The sequence below is a fragment of the Rattus rattus genome, chromosome 11 (assembly GCF_011064425.1).
Source record: "Rattus rattus isolate New Zealand chromosome 11, Rrattus_CSIRO_v1, whole genome shotgun sequence".
Classification (NCBI taxonomy): domain Eukaryota; kingdom Metazoa; phylum Chordata; class Mammalia; order Rodentia; family Muridae; genus Rattus; species Rattus rattus.
This window is the reverse complement of record NC_046164.1, coordinates 66,440,139-66,464,156: the sequence shown is the minus strand read 5'-3', so window position 1 is coordinate 66,464,156 and position 24,018 is coordinate 66,440,139. Positions and strand designations below refer to the sequence as shown.

Genomic DNA, 24,018 nt, shown 5'->3' with positions numbered 1-24,018 from the left:
GTTTAACTGTCAATGTCACACATCCTTTGGTCTTCTGAAGGAAGAGCCTCAGTTGAGGAACTGCGTAGATCAGAGTAGCATATACGTCTTTGGGAGGGGAGGGTTATTTTGCTAATTGATGCTGGTGGGCCAGGCCACCATGCGCTGCACCTTCACTAGGCAGGTGGGCCTGGGAGATCTACAAAAGCTACTGAGCATAAGCCTGGGAGGTGAGTCAGCAAGTGTCACCCCACCATGGTTCTTCTTCTAGGTTCCTGCCTTGCTTTCCTGCCCTGATTTTCCTCAATACGAGACTGTGACCTCAAAATGTGAGTTCATGAGCTAGAGAGATGGATCAGCGGTTAAGAGCACAGACTGTTCTTCCAGAGGTTCTGAGTTCAATTCCCAGCAACCACATGGTGGCTCACAACCATCTGTAGTGGAATTTGGCGCCCTCTTCTGGTGTGTCTGAAAACAGCTATAGTGTACTCATATACATAAAATAAATAAATCTTAAAAAAAAAAAAGTGAGCTTAATATCCCTCCTTCCCCACAAACACACAAGTTACTTTTGGCCAGAATGTTTAACCATAGCAACAGAAGTCACAAGAACAATCACCAAGTTCAGCCATGCCTCCACACTGGAGTTACTTAGCACGCCATTACTGTTCCTGTTTTTCATCATGGATGCATTTTAAGCAGCCATCGATCCTCATGAAAGACATTGAATATACTCTGATGTGAGATTCATAAAGCACTTTCCCAGTTGTGACGGTGAGCCATAAAACCATGCAAGCATGCATACACTGACTTAATTTGGGTATTATTCCACGCTCGGCCCAAGGTTGACCACAGACTGGACATCTCTTACTGAAGGGACTCTGATTACTTGAAATGGTGTTTGAGTCAGTGATAGGTCCATTAATCACACACCCATAAAATCACTTCTTGTTATCAACCACTACTTGGGGCATCTGCCCTTCTGGAGCCTAACAATGCCACATTCTTACATTACTAACATCGAAGTGTGATGCTAGAATACCTGGATGTCTTAGTACACTAAGGTTCATCATAGATCTCACTTGGTTTTACAGTTACTTCAGTTGTTAACAAATCCCCAGTTCTCTATCATGACCTTTGGAATTCACGGATCTGAGTCGGCCCTGCTTCCAAGTGTTTTAACTTCTTCAGAGTACAGGGCAAAACCAACTAGAGACTCACAGAGGAAATACGACTCAGCCCCACATGATTTTATTTCAACTAGACACAAGCTAGAGGGAACCTCAGTTGAGAAAGGAACACCCCCCTGCCCCCATAAGATTGATCTTTGGGGCATTTTCTTGACTAATGATTGATGTAGGAGAACCCAGATCACTGAGAGGTGCCACTTCTGGACTGGTGCTCCCTAATGCTATAAGAAAGCAGGCTGAGCAAGGTTAGGAGCAAACCAATAAGGAACCTTCCTCACCCCTGCCTCCACGGTCTCTGTATCAACTCCTGCCTCTAGGTTCCTGCCTTGTTTGAGTTCCTGCCCTCATGTCTCTCAGGCAGAGAGTATGACCTGAGAGTTTTAAGCTGAAACAAACCCTTTCCTCCCCAAGTCGTTTATGGCCATGGTGTTTTATCACAGCCTTAGAAACCCAACCGAGGCACTTGGTGATGTGGAAAAGATCTCAGAGTCCCAACCCATTGCTCCTTCACTAGTTAGTGAGCAATGTCTGCTGCACTAACTCTCTGGGATATGGAGCCGGCCTTTTGAATGACAATTTATCATTTTAAACTAATGGGGAACAAAATTTCCAAGGTAGGCATGAAGATATGTTATATTCTCAGGATCCTGCTATTTATCAAGCTTTGCATGTTTGTATGTTAATAACATCAACAGTGTGCACACATGTGTGTGAGGGCATGTGCATGGGTGACATTGACCTCAGAGAGACATCAAGGTTTTCTCAAGGACCGTGGGACAGCAGTGCATCTCCCAAGTGGCAGGAGGTTACTGTGGCTTCTTTTGGCTAATGCAGGCAGATAAAGACACTTGCCCTGCTCCTGATATAAATCATTCCCCTTACAATACAGGATGTTGGGATGGCCTGCAAAGTCTTACATTCATCTGTGGATTACATCATCACACACAGATCTCAGGCTTTGAACCCTTATTTTCCACCCAATGCTAACCCTATAGAGCTAGACCCAGAACCCAGTGAGATGGCAGTGGGGTGAACAAAACAAAACAAAACAAAACAACAACACAAACAGTTACCTTCTTCTGCTTCAAAGACCTGTGTTGGATTAGAAGAAGATAGAAAAGACAATGGTGAATGGGTGCAGGTAACAGAAAATTTAACCTAACGCCACGAATATTGGGAATTTTATTAGTAGAATTTGGGAAAAAATAGTACAGACTTTTAAGGAGATCTGCAAATAGTCTTCCTAAAAGACTATATAAAACTCAAGGTATTATCTTCTGTGTATGATGCAAAAATGTGGCCAGTGGTGTTAAAGGATGATTTGACTACTAGAGAACTACTCACTCATAGTTATCAAGTCTTTAAAATATTCTTATTTGAACAATTGTCATGGGGAAACACATTTTCTGGGGAATCAAATCTGGCCAAGCTGCAAGGATACTCATGGCATTGTTCCATAAAGCACCGGGACATTGGAAATGGTCTTCAGGCCCAGATAATACAGTAAGAAGCCCCTGGGAGATGGCTCAGTCATTGAGGGTGTTTGCTGGGCAACTGTGAGGACCTGAGTTCTGATCCCCATGACTTGTAAAAGTGGGGCATGGCTGCATGTGCCTGTAGCTGTAGCCATGGGGGGGAGGGGAGCCAAGATAGGTAGATCCTTGCCTTGTCTCTGGCAAGCTGGGCTTTGCTAAACTTCAGGGTTTGTGAGAGATCTTAAGGCACTAAGACGGACAGCAACAGAAGAAGCAGCTTGACATCTTCCTCAGGCTTTCACACTCATACACATGGGCCTGCACTCCCACACACTTACCTACATGCATATACATACCACACACACATGCACACTCATACTCATGCACATGCATGCATGCATCCCACACAGGCACCCATGCATACACATGCACCATGCACAATGCACATACTAACACCAGCACTAATGCACACACACACACACACACACACACACACACACACACACACACACACCTTCAATCCCGCAGGAATTATTCATTTTGGACCTATACTGGGTTACTGAGGTATTATGCAGGCATAGAAGATATTAATACAAAGAATGGAGTAAGAGCACACTATCCACAGGTTGCATGGGGTTTGTTTTAAGTGTCTATATGCTTGTGGGTTTGAAGAAAGACTGTAAAGAAGTGGAAGTCATGTTTGACTACGAAGTTGTGAGGTTTCTTTACCTTTTTGAAATTTTCATTTTAAAAAATGAACAGAAAATTATTTTTTAGACACATTCTGACCACACTACACACACACACACACACACACACACACACACACACACACACACACACACACACTTTCTTCTTTGAGACAGGGTCCCAGTATGTATTTGAGGTCTCAGCTTAAACAGGCACTCCTGCCTTGGTCTCCTACGTGATGGGATTGCATGTGGGTTCCACCATGCGTGGCTCTGCCTGCAAACTCCAAGGAAACAGAGAGCTTCACATTGTGTTCAGTTCCTCACTGCAAATCATTTCCAAAGTCCATTCCAGACACTGCCCACTGCCTCTGCTAGGGAGCTCCCAGGAATCAGATAGACAAGGAATTCATGAACCCGGGGGGCGGGGGTTTATGGACAGATGGACGGAAAAGTCATGATATGGCTTAGGAACTTTCTGAAATGAAAATGTTCTGATAATAAATAAAATCATACTTTTTTGGGGGGCATAGGAAGGTTTATTATACCTTCCATCAAAATTCCAAAGGGGCTGTGAAATCTAGAAATATTAGGAATCATTGTTTTACAGATAAGTTACAAAGAGGCGGGGCTCTCAAAATTTCCCAGAATGACCCTGAGAATAAGCTGAGCTCGAGCCCAGCTCTCTTGATTGGCGTTGGCTCTGGAGACAAGAAACCTTTAACAGCAATTTGCTTAGACGTGCATCCCGCGTTTCGTTTGATGCTAACCAACGGAAGGCCCCTTTATTTTAAAGACCTCAGCATCCCCAGGATTCTGGAATGAGGGTGTGTGTATTATGGAGAGCAAATCAAAGCTAATCCACAGGCCAGGTATAAAGGGTAATGAATCTATTCTAAATGAGGGCTTTGAAAGTCTTCCCACTGAGTATTCCGCAGCAGTTCAAAGTGCTCAATCAGAGGCAGCAGGAGCACTCAGGCTTGTCAAAGGCGAGGGGAAGGAGACCTATAAACACCCTCAGTGGCCTGCTTCAGGGAGAGCAGTTGCTTTATTTTTGTTGGGGCCCAGCTGGTTGTTTTGCTTAAGGGCTCGGAATTCCAAATCAAATACAATTAGGAAGCCATAGTGAAATCTCTCTAGCTCTACTGTAACTTTTTGTTTTCTGTTAGGGAACATATTTGAGTGAGGTAGAATTGTTTTTCTCCTTTGTTTTTCCATCTCCCCTTTCTTTTCCTTCTTAACCTTTAAAAACTTATTTTCGGTGCCTCTACTTTTTCCTGCAGAGTCCCAGCTGAAGGGACAATGGGATCTCTGGTCTGGGCACGGTCCCCTATTCTGCGAGCTGGGGAAGCTCTGACGGTGGATTCCTTCCATGCTTTCTTTGCCTAGGGCTGTGTGAAGACCACACGGGATCCAGTCTGCCCTGACTTGGAAAACTGGAGTTCCATCTGTGCCTGAGTCCAGGCCTGTGATTTCTGCTGGAATAGATCCTTTTCTGCGCCATGCAATCAAGCAGGGGCTTAGTGTGCCCACAAGCATGGTCCTTCCCCTTCCCCCACCCCTTCCCCCTCCGCTTCCCAGCAGGCTTTTTTTCCACACTGGAGAAATGTCTCCAGTTGCAGCTCACACAAAAGCAGGCAGAGATCTTGGTGAACTCTAAGAATCTGGCTGTTAGGATGAAGCCAAGTTCTAACAGAAGTCTGCCTGCCCCACCCCCAAGAGATGCAAAGAAAAGAGGCAGCTCCTTGAGCCCCCTGTGCTCCCTGCTGTCTAAGGTGATCAGAACCTAGCTTCTTGCCGAGGTAAGGCACGGAGTTCCCCTTTTGTTAGACAAAATAGCTACTTACCTTACTGAAGTCTTTTGAGCTCCTCTGCCTGTAAGAAAGAAAAGAAAAGAAAGATGCTAAATAAAGGCAATTTATCATGAGCAAGATAAAAATCCTTGTGAACCTTATAAACCTTTGATTACATTTTCATGGCCAAATTAACAGCCCATAGTCCAGTGTGGTATTCAGCACTGCCCTATAAAAGGAATCCAGGCTGTTTTTCTTGTAATTTTCCAAGGGAAGGGAGAGGTGCTAAGCGAGCATGGAAGCTACTAACAAGCGAGAGAGGAGGCACACGAAGGACTCCTTTCTCACTTTCAAAGGGCTTGAACTACCCCCTCATCTTTCCTGACACCCGAGCTTCCTTGCCAGATTCCATCAGCTCATTTAGACCTCTGCTTAGCCAGTTCTCGGGTTCTCACTTGGAGAAAGTAAGTTTTAAATACAAAGCTGCCAGGGGCACCAAGATCCCTAGATGGTCAGAGAAAGAAGGGGGTGACGAAGAGAGAACAAGACAGAAGAAAAACCATGAAACTGGATAGGAAGGACCTGACTGTGCTAGGTGAATGGGTTGCAGAGCAAGCATTGAGTGTTCAGTATGTGGACAAGCCTCCAGTATTCGTGTGTGTGTGTGTGTGTGTGTGTGTGTGTGTGTGTGTGTGTGTGTGTGTGTGTGTGCACGTGGAGGCCAGAGCTTGGCAGTGAGGTCCTCCTCCATCACTCTCTTACCTTGTCTTTTGAGCCAGGGTCTCTCACTGGTCTCTCATAGGCTGGCTGGCGGTGAGCCAGAGGAATCTCTGTTTCCTCGAGTGTTGGGGTTATAGGCATATCTGCTGACACAGCAGGCTTTGTATGTGGGTGCTTTACTCCTCCCCCCCACCCCACCCCCCAAGCCTGAGGAAAGTTTGGCTTGCTGGGATTTGAACCTGCACGGTCAGCATGAGTAGTACACAGAAATCAAATGCATTCATTTTACAAAGCCCTCTTAATATTTAAGTAGATCTAACTGAGTGTGTAAGCAGAACTTGCTCTCTGAGAGTCCCTAAGTTCTCTTGCTTGATTTTATTTATAGGTGTAGGACAAGGCTGTCCTCTTGTTAGACAAAGCCTTTCAATGTTTGAAGTCACTGATGTACCTCACATATTGACTGGGATTCCAGACCTCTCCATCTGATTTGTTCTCACTCACAGAAAGGCCGCAAGGGCATTCATCCTGGAGGGTTACTGGAAGAAGAGCATGAGACAAAACCTTGAATCTGTGGCATGCAGTGGCTAAGAAGAATGCCCTATGTGGCCAGACTGGTGAGCAAGCCAGGGAGGATATGGGCTGAGGAGTATTGTCTACCTGTCTGGGTGTGAGAATGAAAAGGAGAGCTTGCCGAAAGGTTAAGGTGGCTTTGCCACTCTCAGCGAGAAGCTGGACATCTAAATCATTGGAATTAGATTAGATCAGGAAGCCTGACCAACCTCGACTGCTGGACTCATGTCCAAGCAACTCCCTTGCTTTGGGAAATGGTATGTTTGAGTTACACCCAAAAGAATTAAGAACATAATAAACACTTGCATGCAGAGGTTCATAGATATGTTATCTATACTAGTCAACAAGTGAAAGCAGGGCCAAGGATCCTGCTTAGTGGGTGGGTGGAGTGATTGCTTCGAGTGCCTTCCATTCTTTCCCAGCACCACATAAACCAGGCATGGCAGTATAGGCCCATAATCCCAGCACTGAAGAGGTAAAAGCAGGAAGCTTAGTAGTTCAAGGCCAGCCGCAGCTACATGAGACTGAGTCTTAAAAAAAGGCTTCCTCAGTCTAAAGACTTCCTCAGTCTTAATGCCTTTCCCAAGTTCCTGTGGGATGGGCACATGTAAAATAAGAGATATTATGGATAATGAAATACAACCGATATCCAAACTCTTCATTATTTTGTGGCTAAACTAAGATTAGCATTAGTGTTGCCAATGCTTGAGATTCTGGTGTGTCAAAGATACTGGAGGATGGCTTAATTTAAGATGTAATATGTACAAAGTACGTTATATCCTTTCCTGCAAATGGACTCAGGTAATCTTGTATAATACATTTTTTTTTTTTAATGCAGAAGCTGAGGCTGGAGAGAAGGCACAACAGCTAAGAGTGCTTATTGCTCTTTTAAAGGACACATTTGTTTCCCAGAACCTACAAGCATTAGTTGGCTTATAGCTGCCTGTAACTCCAGTTTTAGAGGTTGTGTGTAGGGTGTGTGTGTTTCATCTGCTACTCTCTTCTGGCCTCTGAAGGAATCTGAATGCCAGTGATGTACACACACACACACACACACACACACACACACACACACACACACACCCTCTCCCTCCCCTACTCAAATAAATACAGAATACATATTAAGAATCATAGAAGTGGCTGGGTGTGGTGGCCCGTGCCTAGCATCCAGGAGGCAGAGACAGGCAGATCTTTATGAGTTCGAGGCTAGCCTGTCTACAGAGCTAGTTTCAGATGCCCAGGACCACACAGAGAGACCCTGTCTTAAAAAACCAAAACCAAACCAAACCAAACCAAACCAAACCAAACCAAACCAAACCAAACCAAAAAAATCCCCAAACCAAATCAGCCAACCAATGAAAAGTCCTAGAAGCAACTTTAAAGTTGTAGTTTTTATAAGTTACAGTACTCATGGTGTTCAGCCCCGTTGAGAGTGTGAACTGTGTCCTCACGTTTTCCATAGTTACATATTGACTTTATTAAATCAACGAAAAGTGTGACGGGACGTTCGGCTTGCTAGGATTTGAACCTGCACGGTCAGCACGAGAAGCATTCAAAAATCAAATATGTTCAACCTGCAAAGGCCTTTCAGATATTTAAGTGGATTTAACTGAGTGTGTAAGCAAATCTTGCTCTCCAAGATTCTGTATACTCACTTGATTTCATTTATATGTGTAGGACAGGTGGGGTGGCTGTCCTCCTGTGAGATAAAGCTCTCAATGTATAAAGTCGCTAATGTACCCCACGAATCGAGTGGAACTCCAAGACAGGTCAGCTTTGGGATCTTCCGCATTAATAAGTTGAATTTTCAGGCAGAACCCCAGCGCTCTCTGACTCCTTCCACGTAGAGCAGGTGGGCACTCTGGTGCCTGGAGGGTCCTTTGTCCTCCTCACTGGCTCATGCTGCTTCTTGAGGGCATCTTTGCATTTTTTTTAGTTGCCCGTGCTCTGTCTGCCAGAGCTGGTCGATTAAAATGTGACCACAAACACACAGGGAAAGTTCTAACATTTGTCCCCTTGATATAACAGGTGCTTAGTTTAACTTTAAAGATACTGCTATCTTCTACAAATGTGCACTTTCTTAAACATTCTTTAGTCATTGGCATAGTTTGAAATGGATTGGACTAGAATCCTTCTGGGTCATCTATGGCCTCTGCCATCCCTAATAAACTAAATTTCCTCCCTGAACCTCAAATTTAGACAGGGTGGTTGAAAGTTCTACTAAAACAAAACAAAACAAAACAAAACACGTTTCGACTAAGACGGTACTTCCTGTCTGTGTACACTCTGATGGTTACACTTGGCTTCATATGTAGCTTCTATTCTGAGATCGCTACAGGATGCCCAGTGGGATCTGACATGATTCAGAGAGATGCTGTGTTTCTCTACCCAGTTTCTCCTAATAGTACTATCTTATAATAATAATAATAATAATAATAATAATAATAATAATAATAATAATAATACATTTGACAATATGTGTTAATAATATGTATATATAATAACATTCATATAATAATGGTGGTGATAGCAACAATTTATGCTTTCAAACCCTTAGTTTCCATTCATAAATGTGAATTGGTACACCTCTGTCACTCACGCTTTCTTTCCTTTAAAGGGCAATGCTTTTCTGATATTTACAAAGATTTCCTTCACTTCCCAAATCATTGTAGTATATTTCGGGGTGAGCCGGATTCCTTGAATAGATGTGATTCTGGTGTGGCTGGTAGAGAAGAAAGAGCGCTAGCCAGTCACCAGGGTGTTTCATGTCCTAAATATGAGATGCTGCACTTAAACTATGTTTTGGCTTGACCCCAACGCCAGCCCATTTAGTTCACTGAAACCTGAACGACACACCGTGGTACAATGAGCTCTGTATTTCTGTGCCCTCGGTATATGGGGTGCAGTAATACTGCCTTTCACATGGTGTATCTGAGTGACTACACACAGAAGCCTGCACAAGGGGTGTAGACACATGGTTGCTTACTTGACACAGGCAAGGGCCTTGGTTCAATCTCAGGCGCCCACACACAATACTCCACCCAGGGTCTGGGTACAGAAAATGTGACTACTCAGGATGAGATGCAGTTTGATGTGTGGACATTTGAATAAAAATAGCAAAGGGTTCACAGCCATATGGTCATTCCCTTTTGAGTTTTCTTTCAGGTTCTGTCAAGGGAAGGGTCTGTTGCTGTTGATTAGAAAGTCCCAAATGCCTGTTCACTCTGTGCTATCTTCCTTTGTAACAGAAAGAATTTTATCTGGGTTCAAAGTTTGATTTGAAACAGCTTGTGTGGCAGTTGTTTATGGTTGGGATATAAGTCTTTCTTCTGAGAAAAATTATTTTAAGTGGAAAAAAATAAGTTGAGGAAAAATGTGTGCATGTTGTCAGTTTTGTAGCATTAATTGTTGAAAATACCAAGCTAGTGTTGCTCACTGTGCCAAATTCTCCTTTAGTGTCTGGTTGTCCACAGAAGACCTAAAGGACATTGTCCTTCACTGAAGTGCTTCCACCCAGCATTGTTCTGTGAAGTCAAGACTTAGCTGTAAAAGAAAGAGTGGCAGAGCTGGCAGAGACAAATGGGGCCTAAAAGACCCCACAGGAACCACATCTACTATCTAGGGAGAGCAAAGGCAATGGTAGAGGCCGCAGCAACATTGCCTGCAATTGGTGCCCTGGGAACCAGAACTCTGCTTTCGGGAACCCCTTCCTCAGTGCCTTACAAAGAAGCTGCTGACAGAAAGGCACAGCATTCTTCCTAGTCCCTGCTTATGCTCAGAGCTCCTAGGCTCTCCTTATACAGTGGGTGCCTCACATGGCTGTTTATGTGTGACCTGCATCAGTGGTACTGATGCTTCTCATGAGGGCTCTGATGAAAGTGAACTGGAGGCTACTGCTCTCTTCCTATAGTAAAACCCTCTTGTTTACGGTTATGTCCCCAGTCTCCTGGGCTTTGCCTGTGTGCACTCATCAAGGTACCCACCTGATTTCCTTTCTGAATTCTAATGATTTATGGATGTAACATTTACTGAGACTCTGTGCCATCTGCTGGCCTGGGCACCTGTTTTCCTCAGCTTTGGGAAATCATCCCTTTTAGCTCTGCTGGGAGAAGTCAGTGAGATCACATGAAATGGCTCTTTGGAGACTTTTGTGATGGGAAGATCTTGCCTAATTCTCATCATGTCTAAAAATGATGAAGTAAATATAAGGTATATTCCCAGAGAACCCAAAATACAAGGCATCTGCATGAAGCACAATAAAATTACATTATCAGAACTGGAAGCATAGAATTTCCTATTCAGAAAGTTACTTTTTAGAAAGATGATTAACTTTTGTTATATGCATGAACATTTTGACTGTATAACTTTATAGGCACCACATGAGTGTAAGAGCTCCCAGAGGCCAGGAGATGGCATCAAGTCCTCCGGAACTGGAGTTACATATGGTTGTGAGCCACTATGTAGTGCTGGGACATTAGCTTGGATCCCCTACAAGAACATTACAAGCTTTTAGGCAAGCGCTCTGAAGTGCTAACCCATCTCTTTAGCCGCCAGAAAACTCTTGATGAAATAATTCAATATGTTGAAAATGTATCAAAGCTCTGTGACCAGTACTCTCTCAGCACAGAGACTGATAGGACCTGGCTACAGAGGGACTCCAGAAAGCAAGGGCATTATCTTGTCAGACATTGGAAACCAGAGCAAGAAGGAGAGAGAAAGGCAAAATAACAGTAAAGATTTCTGAAAAAGTCATAAGAATTCATACGATTAACTATCTACCTAAAATACATATAATGCACATAAATATTCAGTTGCAGTTGCATCTAAACAATATGCAGTTTAAATGAAAATTTCCCATCTGGGCTGACAATGCTTCCTCCAAGAGCCAAAGACCGTCTAATCAAAACCCCAACACCAGGCATGAGAAACTCTTTTGAATTGTTGATCAGGGTTGTTCAAGAGGCTCCCACATTATTTTAGGCTGCTGCTGTTGCCCTTGGTTGCCCCCAGAAGTGGAAGGGAAGTCTCTGTTGCTGAAGATACCATTCATGTCATATGCGGAGGTCAGAGGTACTTGACATGAATGCTTCCTTCCTGAGAGCCAGCTTTCATGGTATGAGAAGGCATCATGAAAGCTTCCCAGAAAAGGAAACAACCACTAGTCCTACCCAGCTATGATGCCTATGAACCATATCAGTGACCACCATGGCACAATAACCCTAAGAGTGGAGTAATGGCACACATACCTGGTAGTGACAACAGTTCGATAATTGGATTAAAGACCTACTAAACAGGGGAACACATACCTGGCTCTAAAAACCTAGCCACCTACCCAGTGGTGAATGGATCTTGGAGGGAAACCTACAACTGCCATGTCATGAAACTAGCACCATCCCTAACTGCATCAAAATATTTGTCCTTATGCCCACAGTCCTCATCCTTTATCAAGGCAATGTCCCATTGCGACAGACAGTGCAACCAATGCAGAGTTGTGGAGCCCAGTCCCAGTGAATACATCTACAAAGCTATCCCTTACTTAAGGCTTAGGTAATATTGCAGAAGAGGGGATTAGAGCGATTGTAAGAGCCAAAGGATCAGGGAGTTTGCTGAGAGATTGTGTCTCCTAGTAATGCAGAAGTTACACACAGAAAGTCCCACTCACACGACTTCCTAAGCATGGTCTGAACAAGGACAACAATAGACCCGATGAAGGGGATGAGGGAAAGACCATGTGGCTTAAATTCTACCCAAAGAACTACAGGAAACTAAGAAGTTCTGGGAGTGGGAGAAACAGTTTTTCTCAGGGAAGATCATACCAATTGGTTATCCAAAACCAAATGGTCAGCCCAGAAAATATACATACAATTAGCATTATATAGACTGAGCAGGGGATAACATATGTGTGTGTGTGTGTGTGTGTGTGTGTGTAATATGAATGTGTTCATGTATATATGTGTATATGAATGTGTATATATGTAAGTTTACCCATGCATATATGTATATATGAGAATGTATATCCATATATTGTTGTTGTAAAAATATAAAAAATAAAACAGTCTTTTATCCAACTCTAGATCCAGCACTGTAGTGCCCCATGATATCTGATAGATATCTTTTTTTAAGATTTATTTATTTATTTATTATAAGTACACTATCACTGTCTTCAGACACATCAGAAGAGGGCATCAGATCTCATTACAGATGGCTGTGACCCACCATGTGGTTGCTGGGATTTGAACTCAGGACCTCTGGAAAAGCAGTCAGTGCTCTTAACCGCTGAGCCATCTCTCCAGCCCTCTGATAGAAACCTTAAAACTCAGTCAGCAAAGCCTCTCACCTGCTCTGCTCCATCTCCTATCACACTGCAAAAGGCCTCTCTCTGAGCCTGGCAGCAATCTCTACCTATCTAGTTCCCAAGGCAGTTTTCCATGCCAGAAACACACATTCCAACTCTGTGGTGGCCCAGACCAGCTGCCCCACACTCCCTTACACTTAAATCTACACATGAAAGAACACACAACACAATAACCTTTGATCCAATTGATAAGATATAATTGCCCACCTATGCATACAAAACCCTGTACACATCCATCCCTTAAGAACATTCATAACAACCTGTAAAGGTACAGCATGGAATCTTAATGTCACTGCCATATTGTCCCCAGCTATTCTCTCTCCCCTTATCTCCCATTCCCATCTCCTCTTCCTTCAAACTTTTCTCCTGCCCATCCTTCCTTCTCTTCCAATGACAGACCTCATTCTATCTTGTACCTGCCTCATCTGTGACATCATCCCACAATGTATAATATGAAATATATATAAAATGAATGTAACAAAAGTTAAAAAAAATAAGCCATGCATTTGAAAGACAGTATGAAGGGGTACAGAAATCTACACAATGGACTACTATTCAGTTATCAAAACAATGACTTCAAATGGAGAGAAACTTGAAGCAATCCCACTAAAATCAGGGACTAGACAAGGCTGCCCCACTCTCTCCCTACTTATTCAATATAGTTCTTGAAGTTCTAGCCAGAGCAATCAGACAACAAAAGGACATCAAGGGGATACAGATTGGAAAAGAAGAAGTCAAAATATCACTATTTGCAGATGATATGATAGTATATTTAAGTGATCCCAAAAGTTCCACGAGAGAACTACTAAAGCTGATAAACAACTTCAGCAAAGTGGCTGGGTATAAAATTAACTCATATAAATCAGTAGCCTTCATCTACACAAAAGAGAAACAAGCTGAGAAAGAATTTAGGGAAACGACATCCTTCATAATAGTCCCAAATAATATAAAGTACCTCGGTGTGAATTTAACCAAGCAAGTAAAAGATCTGTACAATAAGAACTTCAAGCCTCTGAAGAAAGAAATTGAAGAAGACCTCAGTAGATGGAAAGATCTCCCATGTTCATGGATTGGCAGGATTAATATAGTAAAAATGGCCATTTTACCAAAAGTGATCTACAGATTCAATGCAATCCCCATCAAAATACCAATCCAATTCTTCAAAGAGTTAGACAGAACAATTTGCAAATTCATCTGGAATAACAAAAAAAACCCAGGATAGCTAAAACTATCCTCAACAATAAAAAAGGACTTCAGGGGAATCACTATCCCTGAACTCAAGCAGTATTACAGAGCAATAGTGATAAAAACTGCATGGTATTGGTACAGAGACAGACAGATAGACCAATGGAATAGAGTTGAAGACCCAGAAATGAACCCACACACCTATGGTCACTTGATTTTTGACAAAGGAGCCAAAACCATCCAATGGAAAAAAGAGCATTTTCAGCAAATGGTGCTGGTTCAACTGGAGGTCAACATGTAGAAGAATGCAGATCGATCCATGCTTATCACCCTGTACAAAGCTTAAGTCCAAGTGGATCAAAGACCTCCACATCAAACCAGATACACTCAACCTAATAGAAGAAAGAGTGGGGAAGCATCTCGAACACATGGGCACTGGAGAAAATTTCCTGAACAAAACACCAATGGCTTATGCTCTAAGATCAAGAATCAACAAATGGGAGCTCATAAAACCGCAAAGTTTCTGTAAGGCAAAGGACACTGTGGTTAGGACAAAACGGCAACCAACAGATTGGGAAAAGATCTTTACCAATCCTACAACAGATAGAGGGCTTATATCCAAAATATACAAAGAACTCAAGAAGTTAGACCGCAGGGAGACAAATAACCCTATTAAAAAATGGGGTTCAGAGCTAAATAAAGAATTCACAGCTGAGGAATGCCAAATGGCTGAGAAACACCTAAAGAAATGTTCAACATCTTTAGTCATAAGGGAAATGCAAATCAAAACAACCCTGAGATTTCACCTCACACCAGTGAAAATGGTTAAGATCAAAAACTCAGGTGACAGCAAATGCTGGCCAGGATGTGGAGAAAGAGGAGCACTCCTCCATTGTTGGTGGGATTGCAGACTGGTACAACCATTCTGGAAATCAGTCTGGGGGTTCCTCAGAAAATTGGACATTGAACTACCTGAGGACCCAGCTATACCTCTCTTTGGCATATACCCAAAAGATGCCCCAACATATAAAAAAGACACATGCTCCACTATGTTCATAGCAGCCTTATTTATAATAGCCAGAAGTTGGAAAGAACCCAGATGCCCTTCAACAGAGGAATGGATACAGAAAATGTGGTACATCTACACAATGGAATATTACTCAGCTATCTAAAAACAATGACTTTATGAAATTCATAGGCAAATGGAGGGAACTGGAAAATATCATCCTGAGTGAGATAACCCAAACACAGAAAAACACACATGGTATGCACTCATTGATAAGTGGATATTAGCCCAAATGCTTGAATTACCCTAGATGCACAGAACACATGAAACTCAAGACGGATGATCAAAACATGAATGCTTCACTCCTTCTTTAAAAGGGGAACAAGAATACCCTTGGCAGGGAATAGGGAGGCAAAGATTAACACAGATGCAGAAGGACCACCCATTCAGAGCCTGCCCCACATGTGGCCCATACATATACAGTCACCCAATTAGACAAGATGGATGAAGCAAAGAAGTGCAGGCTGACAGGAACCAGATGTAGATCTCTCCTGAGAGACACAATCAGAATACAGCAAATACATAGGTGAATGCCAGCAGCAAACTACTGAACTGAGAATGGGACCCCTGTTGAAGGAATCAGAGAAAGAACTGGAAGAGCTTGAAGGGGCTCGAGACCCCATATGAACAACAATACCAACCAACCAGAGCTTCCAGGGACTAAGCCATTACCCAAAGACTATACATGGACTGACCCTGGACTCTAACCTCATAGGTAGCAATGAATAGCCTAGTAAGATCACCAGTGGAAGGGGAAGCCCTTGGTCCTGCAAGACTGAACCCCCAGTGAATGTGATTGTTGCGGGGAGGGCGGTAATGGGGGGAGGATTGGGAGGGGAACACCCAGATAGAAGGGGAGGGGGAGAGGTTGGGGGATGTTGGCCCAGAAACCGGGAAGGGGAATAACAATTGAAATGTAAATAAGAAATACTCAAGTTAATAAAGAAAAAACAGAAAAAAAAAAAAAAACCAAAAAACCAATGACTTCATGAAATTCATAGGCAAATGCAATGAACTAGAAAATATCCTCCTGAGTGACGTAACTCAATCACAGAAATACACACTTGGTATGCACTCACTGATAAGTGGATATTAGCCAAAAAGCTCGAATTACCCAAGATACAATCCACAGACCACAGGAAGCTCAAGAAGAATGATGATCAAAATGCGGATGCTCCCATTCCTTATTAAAAGGGGGAAAATATCCATAGGAGGGGATATGGAAGCAAAGTTTAGAGCAGTGACTCAAGGAATGGCCATTCAGAGCCTGACCCACATGTGGCCCATATATATACAGCCACCAAAACTAGATAAGATTGATGAAGCTAGAAAATGCATGCTGAAAGGGACCGAATATAGATCTCTCCTGAGAGACACATCCAGAATATGTCCAATACAGAGGTCAATGCTAGCAGCAAACCACCGAACTGAGAATAGGATCCCCTTGAGGGTAATTAGAGGAAGCACTGAAAGAGTTGAAGGAGCTTGCAACCCCATAAAAACAACAATGCCAACCAACCAGGACTTCCAGGGACTAAACCACTACCGAAAGACTATACATGGACTGACCCAGGGCTCCAACTGCATATGTAGCAGAGAATAGCCTTGTTGGGGCATCAGGGGGAAGGGGAAGCCCTTGGTCCTGCTAAGGTTGGACCCCCCAGTGCAGGGGAATATGAGGGAGGGCAATAAGGGGGATGTATAGGGAGAATACCCATATTGGGGAGGGGGAGGGGAGGGAATGGGGGCTTGTGGACAGGAAATCAGGAAGGGGAATAACCTTTGAAATGTAAGTAAAAAATAAATATCTAATAAAAAGTTTTTAAAAAAAGGGGTACATAAGAAGGAAGGAAGAGAAGGGTAAATGAGTAGTGATATAATATTTTTATAATATCAAAAAATAAAAGAAACTGTTGATAAAAAGTCTCTTTTGGTCTTGGTGTTTTATTACAGCTACAGAAAAGTCACTAATAGAATGGTTGCCTTTGGAAGCTGCCACACTGTCTAACCTACTCCCTTAGGCAACATCTACCTCTATCCATGTCAGCCGCTGTGCCAGGAAATGCACACACTGAAATGGCTCAATCTTTCCCTTTTAGAGTGGAAGAAAAGCTGGCTAGAATCTTGGGATACGGTAGAAAGAGGGGATGCCGAGGGCAGAAAAGGGCTCCCAGCCATAGCACGGAATAAATTTTAGTTTCCATCTGTGCTGCTGAGCACTTCATGGGGGCCGGTTTTCATATTGCCTGGGTGGGAGGCAAACAGCACCCTTCTTTTCCCTTCTTTCTCCCTGGCTTACACAGCAGGTTTCTGGACATCCTAAGGCACCCCCATTTCCCTTTGTGATGGGCTCTGCTGCCTACTTCCAGATGCTATGCAGCCTCCCCGTTTCTACTCCAATTGGACCCAACTTCAAGTTTCTCCAGATATCACTGCCTGTCCCCATCCAGAGCAAGGACAAAGTCACCCATAGTTGAGAACAGCTTCCCCAAGCTCCCAACCTTCAATGGCTGCCCTCCAGCACCCTGCTTCCCCAGCCAGATTCTACCTCCCTGAGTTCATACAAAACAGTATGAGGTCATGAGAAGCAGAATGTCTATCATGGACTTTGTAGTTATAGTCGAGATCTGTGTTCTTTCCCCTGTGCTAGGCTAAGGCACATGGGGACAAGTGGAGAGGCTGCTTCTCTGAGGAGTTTGAATGGGTCTATAAAGAAAAAAAAAAGATAAGAGGACAGTCCCAGAAAAGGAATAATCAGAGAATCATAGTCACTTAGGATTCCTGTGAGAACCAGACATGAGAAGGCTTTCCACAGATGCTCGAAATGACTTAAATCTCAATATTTCCAAGGCACCATTCTACCTAGCCATGCCCCTGCTTTCTCAGTCTGCTGATAAGCCCTCCATGAGAAATCCTCACTCATCCTGGACCTGAGTAAGGAGAGGCCCTATCTATCTATCTATCTATCTATCTATCTATCTATCTATCTATCTATCTATCTATCTATCTATCTATCCTCTCTTCCAAAATAAGGGACTTTTGGACATTCACTTTCTTGGATGAACATTCCTGACACATTTATGATTAGTGTCAGCTGGCCCACTTCTCTTGCTGGTGAAGGGCTGGCTGGGAGATCTTTTCGGCAGTGGTTTTTTTTTTTTTTTTTTTCCCAGAAGGATCTTTAAGCTTGGTTATATTTCATGCTAGGTGTGTCCGGAAGCTGGTGAAAGGATGTCCTGGATTGATTCAGGAGTTTTCTAAACCTTCTTCTGTTTTTTTTTTTTTACTGAGTTCCTAACTTCCTCCTGGCGTTACATATTTCCCGTGATGACCAGTTCAGGTCTTAAGAGAGCAGTTCTATCCTTGGCTTGTTTTACTGCTCGGAGCTGTGAGGAGTCAAACACAGGAACTCAAGTCTATCTCCCCCTAGGCATAGTTCCCCGCCCTGCCACTCCCGCCTCCCAGTGGTGGGGCATTCAGAGAGGGACCTGTTTGGTTTCTCTCAGCTCCTCCTGCTAGCCACCACTCCTCCTGGTCATATCACCACAGTATCGACCAGTGTCTCACCTGGGCCCCCTCTGGGCTTCTGGAAAGGTATGTTTTGGAGGGGAGTGTTCATTGCTTTCCTCTGGTGGTGCTGGGGGTAAGGGTTGGTACTTTTTGGGGAGAGTCATAGCAGGCCTGCAGGAAGAGTCACATGGATAAGGATTGAGTTGGTCTGCAGCTGAGCCTTTCTCAGACAGGAGTTCACTCTGACCTTCCCCTCCCCTCCCGTGCTGTGGGTCTGAAGCTCAAGTGTGGAGGCTGTTTTCTGCAGCCTGGAGCACTCTGGGCATCTTTTTTTTTTTTTTTTTTTTTTCGAGCTGGGGACCAACCCAAGGCCTTGCGCTTGCTGGGCAAGTGCTCTACCACTGAGCTAAATCCCCAACCCCACTCTGGGCATCTTTAATAAACCTTAGCATCCTCACTCTTCCAGAGTAGTGCGCTCTGATGCTCAGCTTTCTTTGTAGTGTGTGTGACACTAGTGTGTGCGACACTGTGGTGTGTGTGCAACACTGTGGTGTGCCGTATGCTTTTCAACATGCTGCCCATTTAGTCCTTAGGAAGCCTGGGGAGAGAGAATTATGTCCTCCTGCTTATTCCACACTGGATGATCTGAATTTCTAAAACTCCCCTAGGAATCATGAAAATGTTTGCAAGTCAATAAAAACCTCATTCATCTATGTTCTCCGGCCATTCATGCACTTAGTCACAAAATACCACACGCAGTTTGGTGGAGGCTGGTGTTTTGAAAGGAAATAAAAAAGATATAGTCCTTGGCTCAAGATTCCCCCCTCCCTCGTGCAAGGGAAGAGAAGGGACTGAAGTGATGTTCTGTCTGTCCTGATCTCATGAGTACCTACGATATTCTCTGTCTGGGTTTTGGGGGAAAAAAAGGAAGATTATACCGTGTTGATATCTAGGGAGGAAGATTCCGGGAAGAAGGAACAGCCAGTGTAGAGACAGAAATGGGTTCCTTCATGGTAATCAGAAGGTTGTAGGTTGCTGTTAGGCATTCACCAACATTGTTTAGCATTAACTGCCCGATACATGCTCGACCAGTTTGGTCTTGGGCTGGTGAAATGGCTCAGCAGGGAAAAGCACTCGCTGTCAAGGCTGAAGACCCGAGTTTGATCCCCAGGACCCATCTAGTGGAAAGAGAGGATCAACTCCCGAATGCTCTGCTCTGACCTCGCGTGCACAGTGTGGCAGGTGCACACCACCGACCATAAATAAGTGTAAAAAAATGGAAGTTATTTGCTCTAAACAATCGTACTAAGAAAGAAAGATGAACGGAGGAAGTTCTGCTGACCATGGAAGGACTGTCTGACAATGTGAGTGGATAAAAGCTTCCCGGAAGTTGTTTACAGACCAGCTCCTCCAAGGCCAAGCGCTTGTGCTTCTCTTTTTGCAGGGGCGGGCACAAATCATTTAAATTTACAGCAAAACGAAATGATTAAATTTATGAAAATTTATTTCATATGTACGAGAGCTTTGGCCGTGGACTGTCTGGCCATCACGTGAGTGCCGCGTCGGTGGAGGCGTCAGAGGCCCTGGGACTGTGCTTACAGGTGGCCGTGAGCTATCATGTGGGTCCTGAGGATCAAACCTGCTTCCTCCGAAAGAGTGGCTAGTGCCCTTATTCCCCGAACCATCGCTCTGGTCCCACAAATATGATTTTAAATGTCTTACCGAGGAGGCGGCAAAGGAGTCTGCAAAAGGAAACAGAACTAGGAGTTAAGTTCACTATTTCTGGGTAGGGCCTTCCTCTTCCTCCTCCTCCCCCTCCTCCTCCCCCTCCTCTTCTTCTTCCTCCTTCTCTTCCTTTTTCTACTCCTCACCTTTCTCCTCCCCCTCCCCCTCTTCCTTTCCTTTTGTTTTGGAACCTAGGACTGAGCCCAGGGCCAAACTGGGCCACCACTGAGCCAAATCCCCAGCCCCAGAATGTTTTGATTTACCACCGAACATGAAAAATGATGATTGAAGTTCCCCAGGACACAGTTTTCAAGTGACATTTAAGCTGTGTCTCGCTGCGTCTCTATGTCTGTGCCTTTGGGGAGCAAGTATACGTGAATATTTTTCACTTACCTTGTTCACCTTTGTGTATTTGAATCCTAAAACATAAGACAGAGAAGCCAGTGAGCCCCGTGGAAAACTGGAAAATGTCATGGAACCCTCTCGAAGGGACTGTAGCCAGCTTGAGTGTGGCAAACGACCCTGTCAGCCCTTGCTCTTCTCACCATCCCCTCCCTCTGCCTTGCTACAAACCTGTTCGATTACATTCCTAAAGCTAGCCACCAACATGCATTCCCTTTTGGGGCCACTTCACCTGAGGCTGACTCCCAAGTCCAGCTATCAGATGATTAAAGTCCAGCCATCAACAGCCCCCTTTGGGTCACCTGATTAACACGCCCAATTAAAATTAAACACCTCATCTGTCATGGTTTGAATATACTTGGCCCAGGGAGTCATACTATGTGGAGGTGTGGCCTTGTTGGAATAAGCATGTCATGGTGGTTGTGGGCTTTAGGACCCTCACCCTAGCTGTCTGGAAGTCAGTCTTCCACTAGCAGCCTTCAGATGAAGATGTAGAACTCTCAGATACTCCTGCACCAGGCCTGCCTGGATGCTGCTATGTTCCTGCCGTGATGATAATGGACTGAACCTCAAAACCTGTTAGCCAGCCCCAATTAAATGTTGTCTTTTATAAGACTCACCTTGGTCATGGTGTCTGTTCACAGCAGTAAAACCCTAACTAAGCCATCATCCTAATGGTGTTTGTCATTTTACCTTTTATAAAAAGACATTTTCCTGTCTGGCACCTCTACTTCCTCTCTATTCAGAGGCGGTCCTTTGTTCCCCAGTGACAAATACTCCTCCTCCCTCTGACTCATTTCCTTCCATTTCTCTCTCACCCTCTTTTTTCCCTGCCTTTGTCTCTTATTTCCTGGCCTCTGTCCAAATAATTGTCCTTGGTGCTGGGAACTTGGTCTTGGGGATTGTGAGTCAATACTTTTCCTTTCAAAGATTACAAATTCTTCTATGAAAACCATGCCTATATGGCATTCTTTTTTTTTTTTTTTTTTAAGAATTATTTATTTTATGTATATGAGTCCACTGTAGCTATCTTCAAACACATCAGAAGAGGGCGCCAAATTCCACTACAGATGGTTGTGAGCCCTCATGTGGTTGCTAGGACTTGAACTCGGGACCTCTGGAAGAGCAACCAATGCTCTTAACCCCTGAGCCATGGCATTCTTAATGCTATTTACTGGGATCTGTTCAGTTGCCAGGCATGATGCTGAACTCTTTAGTGTAGGGATCTTATTGCATTTGCCACCCACCCTGCAAAAACAAAGCATTTAAGATGTGGGGAAATTCAACATCCCACAAGCTAGAGAAACAGAAGCAGATTACTGTGAGTGGTGTGACTCTTAAGGACCCCCAACCATCACCCTCTCACCATCCCTCATCCATGCTCTAGGAAACCACCTTGCACTTCCTGCTACCATGAGCTATGCAATTTCAGGTTTATCTATGTGACCGTGTGCAGCACTGCATTTACCCAGGCAGGAGAGACAAATTGCTTCTGTGGTTTGCCTTGTCACAATGCTTCAGGGACATGGAGTGGAGACAGCTCTTCTAAGATCCTAACTTCAATACCTTTGATGGATACTACAAGGAGAATTCTTGGCTTGCAAGATCTAATTTTTTTTTTCTTTTTTCTTTTTTTCGGAGCTGGGGACTGAACCCAGGGCCTTGCACTTGCTTGGCAAGTGCTCTACCACTGACCTAAATCCCCAATCCCGCAAGATCTAATTTTAAGTTCTAGAGGAAATACTATACTGTTTTCCCAGATAGCTATGCCAACTTGAGTTCTTGCCAACAGCAGGCACTGCCCCATGCCTTGTACTGTTGCTCAAGATGGGGAGCTTGTGCTTAAAGCATCATTCATCACTCCAGTAAGCTGCTGAGGGCTTTGTGGTAAGCTGGGAGACCTTCCTGATGCCTCGTGTGTATATTCTGTGTCTCTATTAAGATGTTGGGCTTTTAACAACCGAAATGTAAATAAGAAATACTCAAGTTAATAAAGATAAAAAAAAAAGAATATCAGGTAAAAAAAAATGTTGGGCTTTCTCTAGCATTGATTAGTATTCTCCTCCCTCTCTTAAAATTTTAGTATTAATAATTAATAACAGTGTTAAGAGCAATAATTCTATCAACAATAGCAACACACTACAGGTGTCCAGCGCCTGGCCTTGGGCTGCTTGTGGTACAGAGTAGCTTGCTATGCTGCAGTGTCATGCAATGTACGCACTCACCAGCCATGAACCTCAGGTTGGACATGGATTTCCTGTGCAGTTCAAGACAACGAAATTTCTTTGCCCTGTGTGGCATAGAAAAGCCAAAGTCCTGGGCACCCCTACACCCTGTCAGCCACAGCAAACATGTACGCTGGCAAACACCTATGGCAGGGCCTGCCCCATGCTACCGGTTTAGCCGTCAACATTTCACAAGGCCACTGGTCGGGGTGACCTTAAGGGTAAGCAAACTGAATCACGCAGGTGAAGTAACTCATCACATGGCTGTCAACTTTTGAGGCACTTGGGCTAAAATCCAGCAAGGTTTTTTATTTTCCACTAGGGGACCTTGTTTAATAAAGCAGGTCAGGTATTTGCAATAATGAAAAAAAAAATAACATTCAGAGTGGATTCTTTTTTTTTTTTTAGATCGACCTTTTAAATTGTTATTATTATTATTTTTTTTTTTTTAGCAGTGCACAGATCAAACTCAGGACCTTAGGTCGTGCTAAGCCAACAGTCTACCCACCTAACCACACCTCCAGCCTGGCCTGACTCCTGGTGCTGCTATTCATTATAGGTTCAGACAGTAGCAATCCAACAAACTCCTGGACTGAGGAATCGGTGGGCATCCTCAGCCACAAACACGGGGAGATTTCTTACTGCCTTGGAATTATTATGTGGGATAAATGAATTAGAGCATGTCAAGGTATGCTCCCTGTTCTTAAAAGTTTATTATTACACTTTTTCTGCCTCCTCTTCCATGGGGCTCCCTGAGGTCTGAAAGGAAGGATTTGGAGACAACCCATTTAGAGCTGTGTGCTCCAATGTCTTTCTATGTGCAAGGTCTGACTGTGGGTCTCGGGATTTGTTCCCATCTGCTGCAGGAGGAAGCCTCTCTGGTCTTGGATGAATAAGACACTGATCTATAAGTGTAAGAGTCAAAGGGGATGGGGACACCAGGAGAACAAGGCCCTCCGAATCATCAAAGCTCATAAGAACTCACAGAGACTGAAGCAGCAAACACAGGACCCACATGGGTCTGTACCGAGTCCTGAGTATATATTTTAGCTTTCAGTTTAGTATTTTCATGGAACTTCTGAGTGTGTGAATGAATGGGTCTCTGTTTCTTGTGTCTTCTACTGAAGCTAGTTT

The 24,018-nt window shown here is 43.9% G+C and overlaps 1 protein-coding gene across 1 annotated transcript in view; it reads right to left on the bottom strand.

The window, feature by feature from the left end:
- Clnk (cytokine dependent hematopoietic cell linker) overlaps positions 1 to 24,018 on the bottom strand; it is a 169,977-nt gene that overhangs the window by 35,199 nt on the left and 110,760 nt on the right. The window contains exons 8-12 of the mRNA XM_032916441.1: positions 20,651 to 20,676; positions 20,255 to 20,274; positions 18,590 to 18,703; positions 5,181 to 5,208; positions 2,243 to 2,261 (exon numbers count right to left, since the gene is read on the bottom strand). Of these exons, the coding sequence (XP_032772332.1) occupies positions 2,243 to 2,261; positions 5,181 to 5,208; positions 18,590 to 18,703; positions 20,255 to 20,274; positions 20,651 to 20,676 (207 nt within the window). The remainder of the gene's footprint in view (positions 1 to 2,242; positions 2,262 to 5,180; positions 5,209 to 18,589; positions 18,704 to 20,254; positions 20,275 to 20,650; positions 20,677 to 24,018) is intronic.